Source organism: Pyxicephalus adspersus, chromosome 4 (genome assembly GCF_032062135.1).
Source record: "Pyxicephalus adspersus chromosome 4, UCB_Pads_2.0, whole genome shotgun sequence".
Taxonomy (NCBI): domain Eukaryota; kingdom Metazoa; phylum Chordata; class Amphibia; order Anura; family Pyxicephalidae; genus Pyxicephalus; species Pyxicephalus adspersus.
The window spans coordinates 40,195,717-40,220,025 of NC_092861.1; the positions used below are offsets into that span (position 1 = coordinate 40,195,717).

A 24,309-nucleotide genomic window follows, 5' to 3' on the forward strand; every position below is an offset into this window, starting at 1 on the left:
TTTCAAGAAAACTGGTTATCATATGCAAATCATCAACCAGCCACATAAAGTGTTAGTTTTAGTGTCAGAGCCTATTCAGACAACTGCAATGATACACACACAGCATGCAGTAACACAAACATTATTGTGCAGGATGTTGTGCATTAATTTGTATTGCATTAAGGAAACCTATTCATATGAATAGACCTAATGCATCAAAACACACCATAAGGTGTGTACAGGCGTGAGATGAGTGTCACTGGAAACAATCTTATCCAAACATTTCCAGTAATGAACGAACCAGCACTGTACAAACAGCACCATTGTGTTCAATGGAGAGTGGGGGATTGGAGAGCAGCATTATTATTATTACAATTATTATTATTAATATTATTATTATTATTATTATTAATAACTATGATTTATATAGCACCAACATTTTACGCAGAGCTGTACATAAATAGGGATTGTAAATGACAGACAGAAACAGACAGTGACACAAAAGAAGGAGAGGACCCTGCATTGTGCTGTGCTCCCCTTTCAAAGCAATGCACAGTGGTCATTCAAAATCAGCCATTTATCAATGTGACGTGGTGTCTTGGAACTGCTTTATACATTTTCAAGCATGACCGTTCATCTCAATCACCTGACATGTGTACATAAGTTTTTTCCATGGAAACTATTTGTCATATCCGTTTAGTGATCAGTTGCAAGCACAAACATTTTCAGTAGCACAACTGAGCTCATAATGTTGCCCTGAGGATCAGATTTGACCATAAAGCAACTGAGGCTCCAAAAATTTAAAAAGGCACATCAATAAATTGTTCTAATGAATAAAACAGTAGATTGTTGCTGATCTTTTTTGTTTCTGAAAATACTAGTTATTTTGCTGTTATGCTGATCTAAAAATATCAATATTTTCTAGACCTTGCACTAAAGCAAGCTTTTCAAACAGAAGATTGACTAAAGTTTGACTTTTATGGCTCAGCACCATCAGGCATTACTATAGCATTTTGTTTTAGGAAGCTATGTAAATCCTCCCACTGATTACTTCCAATATTCAAGATCCTCCAGTATTGCATATAAATGCAAATAATATTTAATTTATTTATTTTATTAACATGTTGATTGGGGGGGGGGGATAAAAAAATAAGCAGATTATAAACCAGCTTTATTGTAGTTTCTGGTTTTGTTGTTTCTTTCTATAATACAAACTTTCAGGTAAAGAGTATTTTTATTCTGCCCCTTTTTTGAGTACCTCCTGTTATAAGGTGACAACTATCTCTCAGATATGTGCCTATACTGTCCCTACCCTTACCATACTGGAGACTACAATTGGCTGTGCCGGTATACATTGCACAGACATGGTCCATGGTTGTCAGTATTAGAAAGCTGGCCAATAGCAATGGAATGTAGCTGATGTTGAAGCGAGTGGATGTAGACAGAAAGATAATAAAAAAAAGATCAGGAAAAGAAAAAGAAACATGGCTATTGTTTATGATAGACAGCTCTTCAGCAAACTAAATGCCATCATATTAGTGTTTGGATCTACTGTAATGCGCATGCAAGTTGCATATTTGTCATTATATTTTATAATGTACTGTTTACACTGATTGTGTTTATTCACTGGGTGAACTTACCTCTTTCTGGTTATACTTGATTGCCAGTTTCAATCGGCTTAGATTCATGCGTTCCTCTAGAAGCCCTCTTTTGTCCACTGGTTCATCACTGGACTGATGATTCAAGATAACTTCAAGCTCCCGAGAGTTCCGAGCCTGAGCCAGCAAATCCTTTGCAAAGGTTTTACACTTTTGGGCAAGCTCTTCATAATCATTCCTGGAAAGTACAGCTGAGTATTACATGATATTTTCTCCATACAGTAAATCTCTTGTTGTCTACATTTGTCCCCTCCCATAGACATAGTTTTCATTTATATATTGCAGAACAAAACAGACTAGTTCATGTTCAAAAAAATGCTGTAAAAAGTAACGAAAATTCACAAATGTATCAAATCAAACCAAGATTTCAGTTTACAACACCCAACTGGAAGTTTTTTCTGACAGGTCAATTACTGATCATACCAAAGATGTTGAAATATTTAATATATGTATTTGAACTTCTGAAATTAAACAAGACAACATACATAAACAGCGTGATTTCCCAAAGACAGAGCCAATCAATGGGATACGAATGAAATTAAAATACTCTCTTAAGATTGGACCTAAAATGTACTTTAATAAAACATTTCTGCCAGAGAATTACATATTTCAGCAACATGGAATTTTAGAAGTTTTTCTAAAACTTTCTAAAGTGCAGCATTCCTGCACTTTGCAGACAAATAAAGGATGAAAATGAATATATAATGGAGAAGAGTGTATATTTATGTACCAATATGTAGATACATAGAAAAATATATAATCTTTTTTCACCTCTTGTTGTCCACAAATGTGATTCACCTATTCTGTCTACCACCCCAATGATGTTTAGCCAAACTGAATTTTGTGAAAATTGAACATTTCAAAAAAAAATATCTATAGCTGCCAGCTTTTCACTTATATGCAAAGCCCATGCATTATAATATTAATAATAATATTATAATCTATCACAATCTCCTCTTGTGACTTGAGATCTTGAAGTGTGCAAGTAAGATTGCGAACTTGGTTGCAGAAGAGCATACTGTCATTTGTTACTATTGTAAGGTTCATCTATTTATGGATCTAGTGTCTAGGCGTTAAGGGGAATTGGGAGTTCAGATGCAGCCATCAACTGCAACAATTACATGGGAGAATTGTGTGTGAATAAAATGGTAGAACGACAAACAGAAAAATTGGAACTCAGTTATCATCATAATCAAGGCTTTCCAGGAGGAAGGTTTTCTAACTTCTCTGTGGGTTTTGGTAGAATATGCAGAGACCAGGGAATGCTTCTTGATTTGGACACCAGATGGAATCACAGAAATGTTTCCCACTGACAATAAGGTATATGTTGGTGGGGTTGTTCCACTTAGAGTTCAGCATAGCTTGCTTTTTTCCCTTCATGGTACCTTCATGGTAAATCACTTATGTAATTTGGTGAACCCCAACATGCAAAACATTGAACAGATGGGGCAGTCAGTGATATGGAGAGGCAAGGCACACAGAAAAAAACCTTCTTAATTAGAACTTTAATTTATATTACCTATATTAATTAACATATTTGTTTATATTAACTATTCTTTCACATTTAATTGCTTGTAACCTATAACTATAAATGGCCTACAGATAACAAAAGAAAATATAAGTGGCCTACAGATAACAGTATAACCAAATTTAATTTTCTTTTTTGAATAAAAAATAAAAAATGCATTTTGCATTTTGAAAATATTCCAAGCATATTATTTTATTGATTTCTGTATTAACTTTGTTGCAATGCTGCAGCCTTACTATGCAATAGGTTTTTTTAAGGAAAGTTGCTGATTGAATTAACGTGTCACATTTAAATGAATATGGCCAAATGGCTTGGAACATAAACTTGTTAATAAATTATTGGAATCCTTGACCTTGACCTTACCCCCTCTTCCATTTTCCCAGCAAATCTGGTGGCCATATTTTTTCCCACTCTCCCTAATGTTACTCTTGCTGATTGCCAATCCGATGAAAGCTAGTACATATATATAAATGTTCTTTTATATGTTTTGAGGCACTAAAACTTCTAATATTTCAATAAATGAATCAATCAAATTATACACTACGGACTTAAATCAACAACGTCTAAGAGAGAAAAACATTGAATTGAACAATAATATATTCTAATACCTTACCTAAATTCCACTTCAACAAGACTAAGCTCCTTCAAGTCTGCGCTGAGTTCAAATGCTCGTAATATAGGATCTTCTTCTGTCAGCATAATCAATGCTGGACTGGCCAAACACCGATAAATATCAAGTCGAAACCTTGAAGAAAACATTTTTGTTTTAGAATAAGGTTATACATTATCCATATTATTGTCTTAAATATTACCTTAAAGTGTATGCAAACCCCAAAATAAAAATGTAACATACTCTAGCCTATTGGTGGCTGCTAAGTTGGCTGTTTAGGTTTTCTTTTTAAGGCTTTTTCTATTATTTTTACCCATTATTTTCAGGTCTTCATGAGGGCCCTACTAAAATTATTATATCCACAGCTTACTGTACATTAGTGTGGCGGTCAGTAAGAAAAATGCCACATGCATTCCTGGCGTGTGGAAAGATTGTCACCTATACAAATGGCCAAAAAGATCATGGGTGTCACCTATACTGACCTAGGACTCATGAACTGCTCATTGCTCAAGGAATCTCTAGTTACCTCTAGAGCAGCGGTCGCCAACCGTCTGTGTCCCTGGACATAACCCGCCCACTCTCCCATCGCATGCTTAGATCTGCGATGGGAGAGTGGACGGGGCTGCATCACAATGACATCACTATGGGGGAGGTTTTCCCCCTTTGATTGACACACAGCTCCCAGCGCATGCATATTCAGTGTCATGCATATTTATTAAAAATGAAAGAGATTCAATGCTGCATAATATTATATTTAAATGTATTTCATATGAGATGTCTTCATACAATATCTATTTTGTTTTATTACTTGAAGAGTACCATTTTTGCAAAGCACTCTATCAGATTGGGGCAGAATGCACTGTTGTTGACTTGACCCCAAAAAGCTCTAATTCAGGGGGTAATTCATGGACATTGTGTATTAGAATGGACAATAAACCGTCTTTCGTTTGCTAATTGCCTGATCCCTCTGTAGACAGATGCAAATATATCAACATTGAACATGAAAAGGGACATTGTTTTTTTTTTTTTTTTTTGCACATGGGCCCCAAGGATTCTATGTCAGTTACTGATCCCCCATGACAACATACAAAATCTAATTGAAGCTGAATGATCAGTGGCACAAAGCATTCCCACTAGTCGTATAAATGCAAAAAATTATAAAAACATCTTTCTCGGTTCATTGGAATAGAGTCAACAATCATCATTTTTCTGTTTGGGAAGTAATTTACCTGACCTTCTATAAATATTTGCAATACTACAACTTACCACTGAAAACAGATGCCTGTAGCAGCACACCTCATGAAATATACATTTATTACTTGATCTTTACAAGCTTCCATGAATAAAAATTAATATAACTTAATCTTGTAAGGCGGTCTCCTGATTGGAGCTCACAACAGCACCATCACTAACTGTCTCTCTAGTAAAAGAATTGCCGAAGCACCAGTGAAAAAAATGATCTGCCAGGCCCCTTAACATTCAGTCAGAGTTTACAGGTATACAACCCCCAGGCAACAATTACCTCACAGCCATGGCCTCCCAGAAGGGTCCCAAACTTCATGGGTATAACCCATTTACCTATTAGCTGTCTGATCTGCCCTCTCGTACAGGGAGCCTTACTCAGCCTTACTCAGTTTTCAGTATATGCCATTATTATTTTAAAAAGATCTACGCAAAATGATGTTTTAGCAGTTTTACTTAGTCTTACGTAAGAAATCTTGTAAATTCCGGATTTTTGTTCTAGAAAAAGCCTTGAATCAATAAACTTTTACTATCAATCTAACACGCAATACTCCATTTTACTAAACCAAAACTACTGAGTATCCTATTTCTCCTATTTTAGCTCCAGCTAGAGAAGATGTATGACTTTACTTCACTCCCCTGAGAAAAGGGTACAAATCACACTCTTTCCATGCCAGATATTCCAGTGTAACCATGACCCACAACACAATCATCTTCCTTCTATTTCAAGGGCCAACAACCATGTTATCCTCTTTAATCACCTAATTAGCCTCTTGGATAACCAATTTGCTGACTCCGAAATCTGGGACCTCTACTAACAACGTCATCTTCTTCTAAACCTCCTTTCAATCTAACAAAGCCTGAAAGTAATACCACTCTAGACTTTCAGAACCTGAACAACATGCAGCTACCAATTAATTCTAAAATGTTGGCTTCTGAGTGTCATTTGTCCTATCATATTACATATCTAGAAAATGTAGTTGCACTGGTAAGAACTGCTAAAAAGTTTTAACTTTTACTCTTTTTATCGCCAAACTCCAGCAACCATGTGTCGTTCCTGACCTGGAGTGCCTTAGACTGTCCTTCTTGTTCTTAGCGGTACACAGGGTACACTCGCAGCCCACAGCATGAGGTTTTGGGAGAGACACATCCTGTTTTAGAAGCATTGTTAGAATCTCATAGTTATTTCTGTGAGCAGCTAAAATGACAGGGGCCACATCCATGGTAGTAGAATATTCTGGGTTCTGTATACGCTCCATGAGTTTCTAAAGAATAAAACATGATACAATGTGTTTAAAATGTTGTACATTTAACTATATATGCTATTTTTTTTATTTTGTAAGTTGGAAATCAAGAATATTAATGGTACTGCACATTATTGGTAGTACAAGTGCAAACACTTAATAGTTTTTTTCATGCTAGAGTTCAGTTTGTTGCCATAGTAAAGAAAATTATGATTAGATTCCAGTGCTGGTTCTCCCAGGGGATAATACCCTGTCCATTTTTAGAACACTTGGCAGTACACCATGAAGATATTGCTCATAGACCAGCTTTTACAATAACACAGACTTAGAAATATTTCACTGAATAGAGAACTAATTTGACTTTTTACATTTTCAATACATTTTTACATTTCAAATGTTAATTATAAAGCTTTACATCTTTACATCGTTTAGCAGCTGAACACTTAAGGAAGCAGTTTATAGCACAATTTCCAAGAAGAAATGGTATAACCTAATAATATTGACTAAAATGCTTTAATTTTTTTCTGGAAATATGCATGGCCCTCAGTAGATAATATACGGGCCTTGAGGATAACTCCTTGTTTTTTTGTGTTTACCTAGCTTTCTTTAACTTGAAGTACAGCAATATAATGTCTGGTTCTTACCACAATAGTTGGTCTTGTAGACCATTTTGGACGATGGTTCAGTAAGATGTCCACAGCTCCTACCACTTCAGAATCAATTGCCACCAGCAGGGCATCTGTGGACTAGTCAATACAGAAAGTTAATAGTCACCAGGAGAAGTCAAAAACTCGGGACATTATATTAAACAAATTAAAGGCCATAAATATTGAATATAAAATGATATGATAAAAACCTATTTCCATCAAAATCTTTTTCATGCGTGTGTACTAAGTATGCATTCTTTCTAAGAAATAACATAACCCCACTCAATAACTAAACTAAGAAATAACTAAACCCTCAATCAAAAAATAAAAAATGCTAAAGTTGCGCTAGCATTTGAAAAAGAAAATGCTAAAGTTGCTAAATTTCTGTGCAGTTTATGATGCAGTACCACTATATTTTCTTTATTCATATTTATTACTTGTCAAAAGTGCCTGGAAACTTAGCCTATTATGATCTTGGAAGATTGCTGATAATGGTTTTCACTCTTTTTCTCTGTATTCACTGTTGACCCAGCACCAGGTCACCTACCACAGTTAGATTCAAATTATCAGTTTTACACTACCCAGCGATTTGTCTTGAAGAGAATTGCAAAATTCTGGACTGCAATCTTAGTGAAAGGTTAATATAGGCAAATGCTTTTTCCAATTAAATTTATTCACTTTATCCTGTAAACCATAAAGTTTCAGACTCTGAATGAACACATAAATGTGTGTAAATAGTTTTGCCTAACTTGGAGAACCCAAAATAAAAAGGATTGGTACTAACAGCAAATCCTGGCCAAATGCAAAAAGGTTGAACAGCCATCTATAACTTACCAAACAGCCCTGACGATTGAACTCTAGAGACCTGACATCGTCAGGACTTAGTATAGGAGAAACCCTGCAACCCCCAGAATGGCAGCACTTGTGGAAAAAGAACACAGTGGTGAATGATGAACAGACAGAGCAAGTAAGAATGAGGAATGGAACAGAAAGTAATAAAATATGAGTTAAAAATATTGTTGAATAGCCTGTACGAATATAGATGATGTATGGCCATACTATAATCCTCCAGTTAGCCAACTCTCTGTCAGAGTTTTATTTTGAATTAGTCCCAACTAGTGACAAGTTTTCTACAGCTGTTACTTAAACAGGAATAGACGGGAAATCTTTAACTGTAGACACGTGTTTTAGCAAATGAGCGAACACAGGTGGTATTTCTGCTAGCCTTGGGCACATTTTTATTCATTTACTATTACATATTCAGGACAGGAAAGCTTCCTAGACAACAATAAGCATCTAACACAAGCTTTAACCATACTGTAATCTCCAAAATAAAAAAGCTGCAGTGTTCCACATTTGGCTTAGGGTTAGACTTTGCAGCTAGGTTGTAGGTTATCATTAAACAGTTGGGAAATTGGGGTAGGGGTTGGATAAGACATTAGCGTTAGGCTATATGTTTATATTTACATTTACTGTAAAAATGACTGTCATTGCAAGTTAGTTTATTGTTAAATCTCAGCATGTTTCATAGGCAGTAGAGTGCAAAGAGAGGACAGGAGAGTCCAAATCTTCACGGGTTGAATAGAGTCATCTGTGAACATTGTGACATATATTATTCATCACTTTCCCTACACATATGTGAATACTATTAATATTATCCTTACCAAAGTACAGTGTAAAGCAGTCCCACAAAAGTATATGGCCTCAGGTTGTACAGGAAAAGTGGGAAAGTGCAGAACTAATGAGGACAAAAAGACAAAGCACTTCTACCTCCCTCCCACTCCCACCCTCCCTATTCACAAATGCTTATCATGGGTGAAAAAAAACGTTTAAAAGATTTTAAATATTTTCATCAAACTTAATAATTTTGCAGTCTAATATATCTTAAATGTCTTACCCACACTAAGATCTCCAGTTGCAAGGCATAGCAATGGGGACATATTCCCTATAGTACCCTAATCTGTGCCTGAAGGAACATGAGTGTAATGAATCCCTGTCCATGTATTTGTCCTATATTATCTCTTGGCAGGCTGCAATGATTACATTTTCAACTTAAGGTAGACTGCACGAATATATTTATTGATACAAAAAATTACAGTTCTCATTAAACTGTGATTATGACAAATCTTTATTTTTCAAGATCTTTATTTTAGGACAGCAGAATTTTACATTAGGGAGCACTTTATATACTATATATTGTAAGGAAACAGTTGGGAATATGATCTTGTATCCAGCAAGTGCAAACCCAACACCTCCTAAGAGCAGTTTACATTATGAACAATATTTGCAACTGTGCCAACATTGTTCTAAGGAATCTAATTTTGTGAAAGAAGCCGCTCTGCTGGGGGACAGATTGTTGTTGAGGGGATTGAATCATAACGTGCTGAAGAAAGCATCAAGAAATTATTTTATTTGCACCTCATACAACTGGAATCTTTTGAGAAGTGAGGAAAATTGTGACATGGAAATGAAGTAAGCAGACTAAACTGCTTTGCAGTGGAATTAAATAAAGCCATGAACAGTATATTTATTCATTCCAAAGGGGATTATTTCATGGATCTCCATGGGTCCTACAGGGGGTCCTACAACCAAATGGATTCTGCGAGACTGGCTTCAAGCAGGAACTTGGAGTGTGCACATGTAGGACAGTATGATATAAAGGACTTACAATCCTTTGGCATATCTTTGTAACCCGAAGGATTGTTTGAAAAGATCTAGTGTCTTAGACACGCAGAAATGCCCAGCAAATAGAGAGTTAAAGGTTATCTGTTGTTAATGGTTGCCTCCCTCTGGTAGGTGACATGGGATTACCTGAGGCGCGGAATCTAAGTGACCACCGGGTCTTCACCAGTCCACCCTGCAAAGGGTGATGGGCCGGTGACTCTAGTGGCCACCGGACTACTTTGCTGCAAGAGGTCACCAGGTCTTGGCTCTCCCCACCAGCGGGTGACATTGATTAGAAGACTTCAGCTAGGGAATGGTGATAAGGACAGAAAACAGCAAGTCAAGTCGAGTTAACTTGACTGGCCGAGGTCAGAGCAAGAAAGGGGAGGTCTGGTAACAGGTCAAGGTCAAACACAGAAACTTTAAACAGACGACTAGCTGGCAGAAAGGCAGGAAGTGCACTGAGGATCCAGCAACCTGAATCTGGAACTGGAGAGGTTTAAAAAGGACCAACAGACAATTGCAGGACAGGACTGAACAATTTGTAGATTGGCTGCAGCACCTACTCCACAATCTCCTTCAGCTGTACATAGCCTCAGTTTTTGTGCAGAGAATGCCGAGAATGTGGGAAAATTCAAGGCTACAGGGGTGCAGGTGATGCTGTAGCATGAATGGTAGCAATCAAAGAGTGTTCTGGAAGGCCCACCATTCTGATATTCATACATCAGACACAATTTTCATGATCGTTGGGCTGCTTTTGAAGTAGACTGGCATGTTGTTGCAGCTGCCCAACATTTGTGCTGACAAATGGAACAAAATCCTTCAACTGACATCTATCCTGTGCATATTGGCCATGGTCATGTGAAGCTTGGAAATCCTGACACATGGCCAAATAAGGTTTGGAAATCCTAATGAAACATCCAACTGCGCTTCCTTAGGTTTGGTAGTAGTAGAAATTTGCCAAATCCTAATACTGGTCTGAGAAATATCCACCTGCACTGAGAAAGTGTCAAGAAAGATCACCAGCACAGGCAAAGTAGGCTCTGACTCAGGGACCTCCTGGTCCTCCTGATGATACTTATTCAGTTCATTCACCATTTCGCAGTGTTTTGGGGATGCCAAAGCTCATGAAACAGAGCACACATACAGCCAAAAAAGGAAATATTTTAACAACCCGGATCACTCTAAAGGGGAATGAAGGGTCAGGGGCTCAGAAAAGCAAGGCCTTCTCCATCGGTAGCCAGTACACACCCCACAGGTGTTAACTATTTTAATATTTACAGGTCTGTTGTCTGATTAGAATAGTCTAACATCTGAATATGGACAACTATTTTTAATTTATTGTTACTAACAATGTTTAGATGACCTTCTTATAGCACATCCTTTAATGATTTCCATCTTACTTTGGGTAAGATATATAAAATATATTATGTTTCAGAAAGGTTAAGTTAAATGAAAGTGAGGTGTAAGTGTTCTGTCTTTTGTTTCCTATTTGACCATGTGTGAGTCCCTGTACTTTTGTGGGGAGTGGATCTGCAGTGGTTTACACGCTTAGTATTTTCGGTCAGGGGAAATACATAAGTGGAAATAATGATGAAGGTTATATGGATAATATTGTTTACATGGTGAAGTGGGGTTTGTACAGATAAAAGGATGGTATTTATGTACAAAATATGCCAACATTGAAATTACACAGAAAAAAGTACATTTAAGTGTATGGACAATACCGCATGGTAACACATTTCACACAAAGCCTGCAACCACTTGTACATTCGGCCTTACTGCAGTTACCTTTACAGTGTGATCCCTATTCTTTACTTCCACTTTTGCTGAGAAAAAGATATCCCTTATAGGTCATTTAAATACATTCCAAGCATTTTATTAAAACTCAGTGCATATTCCTGTCTGGTTCTGTTCCCTGCATACATAATTACCTATTATTTTTCTACAAGTCACCAGGATTGCCTGCTAAAAGTACAAAAACAGAAAAACCTACATCTCAGATTACCTTTAGATCTACCATAGTGTTATTACGTGTTAAGGATGTATACCATTTTACTTTTGTGTGTGCACTGAACTCATCACACATGCAGAATAAAACTGGAGCCCCTCTTTATCCACACCGTATGGGAAATAAACTTGTGTTATGTCACAGTTGCCATTGTTTTCATTTTTGACAGTTTTAGTAGAATAAAGGCGAGATTACAGAAAAAGGAGAGAAATGTAAATATTAAACTATGAACTTGCTTGTATGGCAATTATACAGAATGTATTATTCATTATAATTGTTATTTAAATATTTGAAATGACAAGATAAATTAAAATCAGGCTGAAAGGATTTAAGTTTCATGATAGTTTACCATGTGGATTAAAACAAATTATTGGGAACAAATATATAACACAAGAAGCTTTCACCTAAACCAGAGCCAGCATATATTAATAATAACCTTTATTTATGAGGTCCTAATATAATATACAGTGCTGATGTGTACAAGGAACAAACAAATATTTTAAAGTAAGGCACAAATCCTGATAATTATAGAGAACTTAATGCCTTTTCTGTTTTACATCATTTTCAAATCAACAGTATATATACAACTGAGCAGTTGTGCACTTTAAAACTGTTTGGTATAAATATTATCACAATTTGCTGAGCTTTCTTTATAACAATACTAGATGTTTACATGAAGAGATAGGAATGTCTAAACTACTGCCAAGGCAAATGGAAGTATCTCATAGATAACATGCACAACACTATGGAATGTACCTGGCAGCCATGATCTAGAAGGAGTTGTAGTATTTCCAAGTTTTCATTCTCAATGGCGATTGTAATAGAATTTCTTCCTAAGACATCTACTGAATTAATATTCAGCTCATCTGCACTGTTTTCTTCCAGAAGCTTTTTAACCATATAATAGTCACCTGGAAAAGAAGAGATTAGTACTGTTTTTATTATTGTTTATAATATTACAGTAATGGCCTTACAGTTATGAAGCCTTTGGTTCAAGTACAATAGGATCTTATATGAATGAGGTTGTATGTATACATGCCACTGTTTCTTCTGAATATTCCAGTCTCTCCATTAAACTAAAAAAATATGTTGTTAATTTTTTTCTGATTCATTAGGTCTGTGGCTAAACAATAGTGCAGCAAAATAAAACCTAAAATAAAGCTTCCTCTAATTATAAATCTGTTGCAGTCTGATACCACAATAGGACAATGGATAGTTACTATGCTGGTACACACCAGACAGATCCTACACCAAAAACAGAGCCATAACATACAGGAGCAGACACAATTGTCAAGCCATGAGTAGGCTGTATCTGAGAGAATTATGGCAGACATAGAACATGCAGAACAGTGTGATAGTTGCCTGGGAAACATTTAGTGCATGGAGGATCTGATTCAATGTGAAAGAAGTTGCTTTTGTATCCTTTCTATTTTGGAAAGAAAAAAAAAAAGTTGTGTTGATTTCTTATCTCTCTGGTCCTCTGGTTCCTATAATGCTGGTTATAAATGAATATCTAAAAATATTTTCCCATAATCTCTACAAATATAAGCAGTATAGAAAACTAAATATGGATTTATTTTGTAAAAAGCATTACAGTGATCGTAACAGGCCATTAACCCTTTGCAAGTTCTAAAGCAAGGAAAATATTTGTATCATTTGTAGTTTGGGGATTTTGTTATGCCACAACAGAACCCGCTATGCTGACTCCTAGGATTAGTGGCTGGTTGGTCGGCAATACAGCACAATCTAAATATACTCCTATATTGTATTTGTGACTTGTGGTATGAACAGTGACCTGTGGAATCTTGTAAAGTCTGAATTTATTTTCTGGCTTAGACCTGCAGCGTGCTGTTTTAGTTTTGGCTAGAATTTATATCTCTACATTATTAAAGCATGCATGGAGATAATAAATAAATAATAATAGATAATAATAAAGCATTTGGAGATAGTGAAGAAGGTCCGATTTTAGCTATTACCCTATTTTTTAGACCACAAAAAATTAAGCAGGTGAACATTCCTACACTATGAATATTTATTTGTTACCTTGAGTCCTGAGATAAACAGGATTGAAACGTGTAAAGACTTTGGTTTCCAGTCATATTTAAAAGCATTCTGCATCTTTGATTGATTGGTTAGATATAGAATTTGATGTTCTCTCTGTAATAGTGAGGTCCAAAGCAAATTATCTACTTACATAGACACCTATGAGCTTCTAGACTCATTTACAGGGACATTCTGAGAGGGATTGTACAATAGCTAGAGTTATGTTAGCTGTGTAGTAATTTCATATGCCATATGAAGAGATTTGGCATAATATACGGTATAGTAATATAAAACATTGTCTGCACACATAAAATGCTTGTGAGCCATGCTGTTGCTGCTCTTCGTATTACATTGCATTACAACTGTAATGCTTGCTGCTGTCAGGAGGGCTGTTATTTCTTTATTGCATCACAAAAATAAGGCCAGCCTAGTAAATATTTGTATTTATACAGTTTGTACAGTTCAAAAAGGTCTGAAGTTTTTTTTACTGTATTGCCTTGAAAACAAAAATTGGGCTTGACTAAGCTGTACATTTAAAGATGAAATTTAAAGAAGTAAGAAAAAAAATGATTCCTTCTCTGTAAGCTGCAATAAATTGCCTCTTCCCGCTTTTGTAAATATTTGTCCCCTTTTTATTAGCGCAATGTTTCTTATACATTTGGGGGGCTTCTTTTGCCATTTTTGTGCATTTAGCTGATATAATTATCCTCTAGATATCATAACAATCCACCAGACATTTTTTTCCCATTGGCTTCAGAGGTGTTCAGATTCAGAACATTTAAAATTCCTAAATTTTGAACCAGTTCAACTGAATTGCCCTAGAACTAAAATAAACTAAAACTTTTAATTCTACCAACACTACTGGGGCCGATAAAATTATCCCATGAGGAACACCGAGACAGGAGTCTACTAAATACTGTATCCAAAATTAACCAAAACGGTTTGTCTTTAGAGCAGCAATACCCATACTAAAGTCCAAAGGCCAATTGCAGGATCCTGGTTGTCATATTGCATGAAGGGCTTTCTCATTCAAGCTGGATTGGGGAACCAATAATTACAAGAGTGGTAGCGGGTGTCAATTATGATGTCCCCATGAGGACCAGCCCAGAATATGAAACCTTCACACAGTTAAATTCCACTCAAATCAGTCCTTCGGCTTTATATTCCTCCCATTGCTACCAATGTTTGGGACTGTATTCCTTCAACTGACACCAATGTAAAGGCACTAAATTTATCCTACTGACACCAATGCTGAGGCACTTTATTCATCCCAATGACACCAAATGTATTATTACACAGTATTATTAAATGTAAAGGCATTATATTTATCTGACCAACACAATTCTAGGCCTAAATATTCCTTCCGCTGACATCAGCCCCATTCCCACTGACACCAATGTAGGGAAAATAGATTTTTTTCACTGACACCAATGTAAGGACACTGCCCCTGATTCATCAAACAGAATCGGATTATCGCTCGCGCATTCGTATTCGCGATCCGAAATCGTACGCCGTCACTCGAGTCCGGACCGCGGTAATCCGCGATCGATGGCCGCGCGTACGTTCGCACTTCCAGCGAGCGTGGATTTCATTGATGAATCAGGGGCACTATATTTATCCTACTGGCACTAGTCCTCTGGCTCTATATTCCTTCCATTGATGCCAATGCTAGGACACTGTATTTCTCCTACTGACACCAATGTAAGGACAATGGGCCTGATTTATTAAAGCTCTCCAAGGCTGGAGAGAGGATATACTTTCATCAATGAAGCTGGGTGATTCAGCTAAGCTGGAATGGATCTGGTCCAGAATAGAAAACATTTGCTAACAAATAGCAAATTACTTTTAAGAAATCAATTCCAGTTTTGCTGGATTACCCAGCTTCACTGATAAATGTGTATCCTCTCCAGCCTTGGGGGGGTTTATTAAATCAGGCCCAATACAATATTCTCATTGACACCAATAGTGGGGCATATGTTTCTGCCACTCATATTAGACTCATGGAAGCTGTATTTATCCCACTGACACTAAAGGTGGTGTTATATATTTTTCCCATTGATTCAGTACAGGAGCACTATATTTATTCCACTGATACTAATTCTGTGGCACTGTATTTCTCCCAATGACACCAGTTGCTCAGGCTCTATACTTCTTGCAGGCTGAACATTTTTTTTTCACCAACACCAATGATAGGGTTCAGTTTTTTTTATTGTCACTGATGCAAGGGTAATTATTAGTTCTGCTATTTCTGCTAGAGGATTTATTACTCCCCTGCCCGCCACCACAAGGGCATTTATTACTCCCAGTGACAGATAACACAAAGACATTTATTTCTACTTTTGACACTTATGCATTTATTAAAACTAAGTCTAAAAAATGTGGGGATCCCTGCTTTATGCTAAATTGTGTGGCCTGACTTTTTCATGTACAGCTAACTTAACCCACCGTGATCTTCAGCTCAGGCTTAGGTATCAAATTCGATCTTCTGTCTTTTTCTGGGAATCACTAAGAAACAAGAAAACTTCAGAAGACTCTAAACTTATGATTCTGAGCATCATCTCCAGGTTTTGGTTTCCAAAGGGCCTTGGGGATTGTACTCAGATAAGAGAAAGCATTTAGCATGTATATATATGTCAGTCTCAGAAGTGTGCTCTCCAGCTGCCAGATTGTCCATTGACAAGTGTCTATTAGTAACATTGCAGGGCTCCTACTGGGTCAGGATTCCTTGTGTACTGTAATTGATTCAGTGAGATCATGTTGTACAAAAGATGACACCGAATCATGTCTGGCTGAAGCAATTGTTCACTTGTGTTCATTTTATATGAGCATAACTACATTTTACGCAATAAAGTCACCTTTTCAAGAGGTTAATAAGAAATTGCCATTAGTGGCCTCCTTCTGAAAATGCTAAATAACAGGTATTTTGACCCAAAAGATTTAAAGGTGCTCTGTATTACAGCATAAAATGTGTTTTGTAAATACAGTGTATATTTATTATATATGTTTAAATTACAGTGCTGCGTAATATGTTGGCGCTATATATATACTGTTTATTATTATTAATAATAATATTAATGATAATAATAATAATATGTTAGTATATGCTAATCTGATCTGACATCAAATCTCAGGTGGTGATACTTCAATCCAGAATGCATACTGATACATTGAGAGAAGAGAGTGACAGAGAGATGAGCTCAACAGTCTCTCCCTTCTCCTTTTACTGTTCATCTACAATCTGAGAGAGGAACAGACCTGTAAGTGCTAATGAACTGCAGATCAATAATAACTATCCTTTCATTCCAGGCAAGGCTGCATGGTGGGGCAAAATTGTGTAAATCCCAGGACTGGCCGAACAAAAATACAAATCTTTTGGCAGATACAACAGCACTATTGTACGCATTTCTTCTGTGTTTTTATATGTTTGCTTTTGTCACTGATCAAAAACTAGAATTCAGATCCGGAAAGTCAAAGTTCTTGATCTATATACAGTACTTCTTCTGTATAAGTGACTCAAAGTATCAAAGCATTGAAGCTTCCCATCCAAACAACTAGCATTTTCTAATGAAGAGCTCAGCAATAGCCTTTGGTGCTATTTTGAATGCAAAGTTACTTTTGTATTATGTGTGTGCAGCAGGTTGAATGTTTACCTGGGGACATTTTACATGATTGTTATTTCAACATCTAAAAAATCAAGATGCATTTACCAAAGAACAGCAGTGGCAGAACCCCATTTAATCAATATAAATAAACAGACAGGTGAATCCTGAACATATGTCATTATGTATTTTAATGTATACGGTAATTACATTATGTTAGTCCCACAACTGTTATCTTTATCTGGTTTGTGGACATTGCATATGTTAAAATCAGTTTGAAATATTCATAAGCACATGCATTTTTCAACATTCTTTAAACTATATATTGGTTGTGCATCCAATCTGGGGAAAGATGGAACGGAAAAGGTCATGGTACTTTGGGTAAGTTTAAAGAAAACATTGTACGCTCAAGAGGACCTGTAATAAGAAAGATATGTTATAATAGCCTCAAAAGCGCAAACTGGTACCATTTAGGGTTAGGTAAATTAAAAACATGAACGGGATTTCCTCTAAATGCAACTGACTACTTGATGCATTAACAGGTTTAATGTTGATAGATAGATAGATAGATAGATAGATAGATGGATAGATAGATAGATAGATAGATAGATAGATAGATAGATAGATAATGGATGGATGGATAGATGGATAGATAGATAGATAGATAGATGGATAGATAGATAGATAGATAGCCACCATACCTTTTTCACAGGCCAGCAAGAAGAGCTTCTCATCCAAAGTGGTTTCTTCCTTTACTTCCCTGACGTCTTTTAAAGCTAAGAATTTATTTGGAGAGGAAGAATCTGTGCTCTGATATAGAGCTGCCATAGTTGAAGAAATCCCATGGGTCAGTCTATGGCAATCGGTGCTTTTGTTGGGGGTTAAGTGATAAAAGGATGCCTCTTGTTGTTAATGTGTGTCTTGTGTTCACTGATACATCCCATTCCTCCTACTCCCTTCCCATGACAATCCCCAGCTGTATAAGGGTCTGTGATGCTCAGATGTAATACACAACGCCATTGGCTGATTTTCTCCTCCATCAGGCAGTGCACAGTGAATTTTCATTGGCCTCAGTGTGGATTTTGCCTATGTGTTTATTGGTCCTTTCTGCTAAATGTCAGTGATGTGTACTGCTTTCCCTCAGGAGCTTGCTTTGCATGGCTGTCACAGGACAATACAGGCTGCTGCCAGATATTATTACTGGGCATCTGCTCTTCTATTCCAGGATTAACCCCTGCAGCACTGACAAACCATTCCACAGCAAACCTAAAAAAGCTTTGTAATAGCAGAATAACTTACTCATCTTTATCACTCCATTCTTTACTGTGTACGTTTGTAAATACAGTGAATTCATTAGCCTTGTATACTGAAATATTTATTGTCTCATATACTATGCAGAGTAATGCTCCCACTGCAGAATTAACTGCTATTAGCTGCAAAGGGGTGCGACCCCTTAACAGTTTAACCAACACCCCAGTCAAATTGCTCTGCTGAGAATGTGCTGGATGTATGTGTTACATTTCTCACAATAAATGAAAGATAAACAAAGTCACAAGTGAGTGTAGTTATCATTGTTGCACTACTACTGAGAAGAAAAAGTGAAGGTAGGATGAATAGAGCTGAACTAATACTACGATCAATGTAAATATGTCAGAATCCTAAGCAATGCAAAATGAGCAAACAATAAAAAGCACAAACAAGCGGAGTTAATGTCAGTTATTGGGAAAGGTATGGCAGGAAGGTAGTGTGTGTCGCACCCCAGGCCAAATATAAAGAGAATGTTTCCAGCTCATGTAAGGATCATTACCAATAACCATATTGCTTTGACAATGTTGTGACTTTCTCAAGGTTGCCACTGTTATTGCCTTTACAAATGATAAGTTAAATTGCCAAATTCTAAGGGAACCATGTAAAAAAACTAAAACACTAATGCAAAAAATGATTTTTAAATATATAATGTGGTGAGGAGTTCTTTTCATGTGCTGTTGAAGGCAACATTAAATGTACACCAATCCTTTAAATAACATTTTTAAGAAATATCTTGAAGCTGTTTAAAGTAAGATTCTGTTTAAATTTCTAAGAGACCCTTTAATGAGAGATTCTCTGCATTCTAGCAATAATGCAGAGAATCCTAAGGAACATAACTGACCAAATTTGGTCACAACTACTGAGCTCCCTGTCCAGTCTAAGATAATGGTGCTGTCTTAGTGAAGATTTGATAAAATATTTCTCTTTACAGCTGGTTTTCCTGCTCAGTCTCTGAGGCTGCTGATTAACTAAGGTTTACAGTAGTCAACACGGATTGTTTCCCCAGCGTATAACCTGAGGCTGTGAAGCCCATGTTTGAAATTCCCATGCATTCCAATGGGCTAATCTACACCAGGACGTTTACTTGAGGCATGTTTTTGAGCGTTAAAGATGGTGCGTCTTGCAATGTTTTAAAACAATTTGATTTCAATGGGAGCGTTTTCCCGCATTTTCAGCGTTTTACTGCGTTTATAAGTGCTTGATGCTGGAAAACGCGTCATAGACATTTTCGAGTGTTTTAAAGCTTGAGTAAAAGTGCAGAAAAATGCATATAAATGCAGTAGGAACATTTACATACGTAATAACAGGATAAACCTAGTGGTGCTGCTGTACCTCAAAAAAAAAAAAAAAAAAAAAAATATATATATATATATATATATATAAATATCTTTCTATTTAAAATGTGGCTTGCAAAATAATAAAGGGTAGCTGTATAAAGGTTAGAAAGATTAGCATTTGTAGTTATTTGAAAACCTGAAAAAATGTCAGTCGACTTTTCCCTACATGGGGGATTCCATTTGATTAGCAATGAATAATTAAACCATTGTAAAGGCTTCTTTTTCCCCAACATTTACTATTCATTGATAGGCTGGAGGTTTGCTCATTACTACATATTGAAGGCTACAATAAGGGGGTTGGTTATTTCTGTTCAATACCGTCTAATTAGAAATGAAGTGAATATTAAGTAAGGTTTTCCTAACTTCAATTCAAATAACCAGTTCTGACCTTTTGTGGTCAGCTGATATGATCTTATACATAAAGATGATAAATATATGTTAGCTTTTGTGTTAACAGAAAAAAACAACTGGAAGGAATCATTCTTCACAAACTGTAATATCCTAATACTGTATGATTTTTCATCCTTTGGAAATGTACTCATATTATGTGGACTGGAGATCACATTTTAATCCATAGGGAGTCATTAATAATCACTGAAAACTGTTTCATTAAAAGCACATAGTTAAATTAAATTCCCATAACTCAATTGCAGATGGAACAAATAACTGCATAAAAAATTATGTATTTGATAAATAGTCAATTACAAGTTTTGCTTTGAGAAACATATTTTTCTGTATTGTAAGCATTAGTTTTTTTCTTACCTAACATGTTACTTACCCTGACTATACCCTAACTTACTCTAAGGGAAGTTTGTTAGGTAAAAATCTGTTTCCTGAAACAGGGTATGCTAAACCTCAAGAATAAAAAGAAAATGTTTCCACACCATCATCGGTTTATTGCAGTAGAACTGAACACATTTATCTTATATTTTTTCTCACTGTTTTTATTTAACAAGCTTGATACCAGTTTTTTTCAACATAAGTGATATAGTTAAGGTTTTTCTATTCTGCAATTCATAAAAGCAATCATGGAGTTATGTTGTCTTGACAGGTAGTTGTAAAGTCATGTTACAAGTCCGCCTTCATCTGTTCCATGTACAAAAATAGGGGTAGTAGTATTCAGGTTATGACCAATCATGGTATAATAAACAGAGATTATTCAACATTATTCTGTATTACATATGTTTTCAGAAGGCTGAAATAATCTATTTCATTTCCATAATTGTATTCACATTTCTTGAACTGTATCTTTAACATTTTTAACCAGGACAGTTCGGATTATTATAAGGCACTTGGCCCATTTAATGGCAATACACAGCATAGACTTTATTCATTATTTTAACTTGTTCAGTCCCTTGCCCATCAAACAAGCAAATACTGTCATCACCATCTTTGGTTTCACCTCTACTAGGTCATCTGGCAGGGCATATATCCGGGCTCCTATTTTTCTGGCAATGGAAATAGCATACCTGTAAAAAAATAAAAAAAAAAGCATAGGATGTCATGATTTGTAATGTCATGATTTGTAATGTTTGTGTAAGATAGACGTGGCAGCATCAAAAATTACACACAATTATCAGAACTCATAGGAATAAATCTTTACTATAAACTAAATTTAAAGATGAGTGACAATCAAATCACTTAAAACTAATTTTTCAGTTTTTAGTGGTAGAGTTAAGCCTGTCATGATGTCCAGCTATGTAATCACATCAATCACAACAAACTGTTTTATATCAATTAGCACACGCCACACTTCTTGTGCTAAATGGCTGCAGTAAATCCTAGGGGATGTTATTGACCAATTACCTGCTATGTATGGTATTTTTCATTTGGTGTGTAGTATTTTTCATTTTATTTTTGTCATTGGTATATGTATCCCATGACAGTGCACAGGTATCGTTTTTTACTGCATTTTACCTATTATCAGTAAAAATAAGATTCATTCTCATAATGGGTTCAGCAGCTAAGTTCAGGACAGATTTGACAAACCCTTGTGAAATTGAATGCGGACAGACTTGCTCATCCCCAACCAAAATATATATTGTGAGTCAAATAGCTCAGTATTTTTGTATTCTGCAAGCCCATAATATTGAAGAAGGGGGATGATGGTCATTCAGAGTGATACATATTTCAGGAACACAGAGTGACAAATAACCTAAAAGGTAACTTCTGTTTCTACACTAATATAACAATTCTCTTACACTGATGAGGTAATAATAATGATAACAACAGTGATAACAGAATCTAAATTGCACCCAAGGACAAATAAATAACTTACTTGGCATTGCTCATTTGATCTTTTTCTGAAAGGTTATTCCTTTTTACCATCTCCCAATTGACAGCTTTAGGTGCAATAGCATCAATTAAATCAAGCACAGGCAGGCTGGTGCTAATGGACTTGTCCTGAAAAGTAAGAATACCATATGAACTACGGTATATACATTATTTCTTATAAGGCCAGGGGAGAATCTTTCTCCATTAACATTTTATTTTCTCTGACAAAACAGCAGTGAAATGTTTGACCCCTCCTCTGTGAAAAATTCTTTCATGTACAAAATGTTTTTGTTTCCTTCAAGGAACAGACCATTTTAAATACACTGGTATAATGCAAAATTCAGTCATACTTCAAAATATATATATATACCTATATATATACCTATTGTGGACAAATAGTTTTGTTCCAGAAAGTCTGGTCTGTGCAAACTGAAGTCTTGCACTAATGTTCTTCCTAAATAGCAAAACATTTCCTATCACTCCTCCTATGCAGTTTTAATTGGTGCAATCTCTAATTGTAAATGCACTTTGACTCTTAGCTCTCGGCCTTAAATTGTTGGACCAGTCAGTCCTGGATGAATTATCAATCTTTTAAAATCTACACCACTTCTAAATTGATTTCCCTATGGTGAAATGATTAGGTTTAAATAAATTGGCAACTTTTAAATTCCCTTTTTAGGCTCAAATGCTTTCACAACACTTTTTCTTCTGACAGACAGTGCTCGTTTGATCTGGGAATGCAGATACCGTATGCATCAATAGGACAGGGAGCCACCTGAGGTTCTACCAGCATACATCCTACTGAAGTTCCTATTATGGCACTTAATCTGAAACACCTAATTCTAATTTTATGTACTCAAAGTGGTGGTAACTTGATAAATCTGCATTTCCATTTTAGTCTAGTATATAAGTATAAACAACCTCACATTGTTTTAATGTGTCATTTGTTCCACCTATAGTAAAAGTATACCACCTATATCTGCAAGCACTTTTCGAAAGGAAATCTAATGATTGCTTGTTGAAATATTCTAAAAAGCAATTACAGTGATGTATACTTATTTTTTTTACATGATAGGGATACATATTATACCATGGTTTTATAGTATAAAATAGACCATGCTGCAACTATTGGGAGAACTAACTTGATAACATACAAAGTATATTTGAGTGATGAGGCTTAAAGCAGTATTATTGGAGGAAATGTATATTATATACTATGTATACTAAATGTGTACTATATACTACTATAATATATTATGTACTGCATATTGTGCTACAGTGCAATTGAAGTGTTTACTTTTTTATTTTTATATTTTTTTTTTTAAGATCATTGTTTTATAAATGTGTTCTTCCATACTTTCTTATTGTATTAAATATTGGTAATTGTAAATTAGTCACTATAAGGAACTCTTATTGCCTAGCTACAATTTTTACATGTCTCTTTCCATAGTCATTGAAATACGGAAATAGTGACAAAAATATGATTTATCATACTGATAGCATTCATTGTGACTGAGGCAGTAAGGCACAAAGCACTGTAAAGAACTAAGAAAAACCCCATGTAATATACATTACTTGGGCATGTAATTTGTATCACGGTGCAGCACGGTGGCTCAGGGGTTAGCACTCCGGCCTTTGCCAGCGCTAGGTCCCAGGTTCAATCCCCAGCCAGGACATTATCTGCATGGAGTTTGCAGGTTCTCCCCGTATCTGCGTGGGTTTCCTCCGGGTACTCTGGTTTCCTCCCACATCCCAAAAACATGCAGTGAGGTTAATTGGCTTCTACCTAACAATTGACTAACTCCCTTAGACTTAATGACATATGACTATGATAGGAACAATAGATTGTGAGCTCCTTTGAGGGACAGTTAGTGACATGACTATGGACTATATGGATATAAATACTGTGTAATAATAATAATAAATATAGGTTACATGAATTACCTTAAAGCTGGTAATGAAGGTGTCTTTGTTAGCATCTCCCAAAGTTTCATTTACCCAATTTATAATAGTTCTGTCATCAATTTTTTCACCTTCTCCAAGATCGTTTAATACATTTAGCGTATACCTAGAAGACAAACCTCAGAATAGAAAGCGTGTTCTACAAACGTGACAAATATCATAGTATCTTTATTGACGTGTTGGTAGTGCTATATTCATTTTCA

The 24,309-nt window shown here is 35.9% G+C and overlaps 2 protein-coding genes across 5 annotated transcripts in view; both read right to left on the bottom strand.

Moving 5' to 3' along the window:
• The window catches only part of TRPC1 (transient receptor potential cation channel subfamily C member 1), a 44,404-nt gene extending 26,212 nt beyond the window's left edge, over positions 1-18,192 (bottom strand). Inside the window, exons 1-6 of one of the 2 annotated variants that reach the window (XM_072407915.1) lie at positions 17,927-18,192; positions 12,340-12,494; positions 6,906-7,007; positions 6,080-6,282; positions 3,779-3,910; positions 1,620-1,815 (exon numbers count right to left, since the gene is read on the bottom strand). In XM_072407915.1, coding sequence (XP_072264016.1) covers positions 1,620-1,815; positions 3,779-3,910; positions 6,080-6,282; positions 6,906-7,007; positions 12,340-12,494; positions 17,927-18,053 — 915 coding nt within the window. In that variant the 5' untranslated portion in view covers positions 18,054-18,192. Of the gene's footprint in view, positions 1-1,619; positions 1,816-3,778; positions 3,911-6,079; positions 6,283-6,905; positions 7,008-12,339; positions 12,495-17,926 lie in introns of those variants that run through there. The other variant, XM_072407916.1, reaches the window with a different exon arrangement.
• Positions 18,193-20,745: 2,553 nt separating this feature from the next.
• Positions 20,746-24,309, bottom strand: part of PLS1 (plastin 1) — a 52,042-nt gene continuing 48,478 nt past the window's right edge. For all 3 annotated transcript variants that reach the window (XM_072407918.1, XM_072407919.1, XM_072407917.1), the window contains 3 exons: positions 24,089-24,212; positions 22,149-22,273; positions 20,746-21,339 (listed from right to left, as the gene is read on the bottom strand). In XM_072407918.1, the coding sequence (XP_072264019.1) occupies positions 21,204-21,339; positions 22,149-22,273; positions 24,089-24,212 (385 nt within the window). In that variant the 3' untranslated portion in view covers positions 20,746-21,203. The remainder of the gene's footprint in view (positions 21,340-22,148; positions 22,274-24,088; positions 24,213-24,309) is intronic.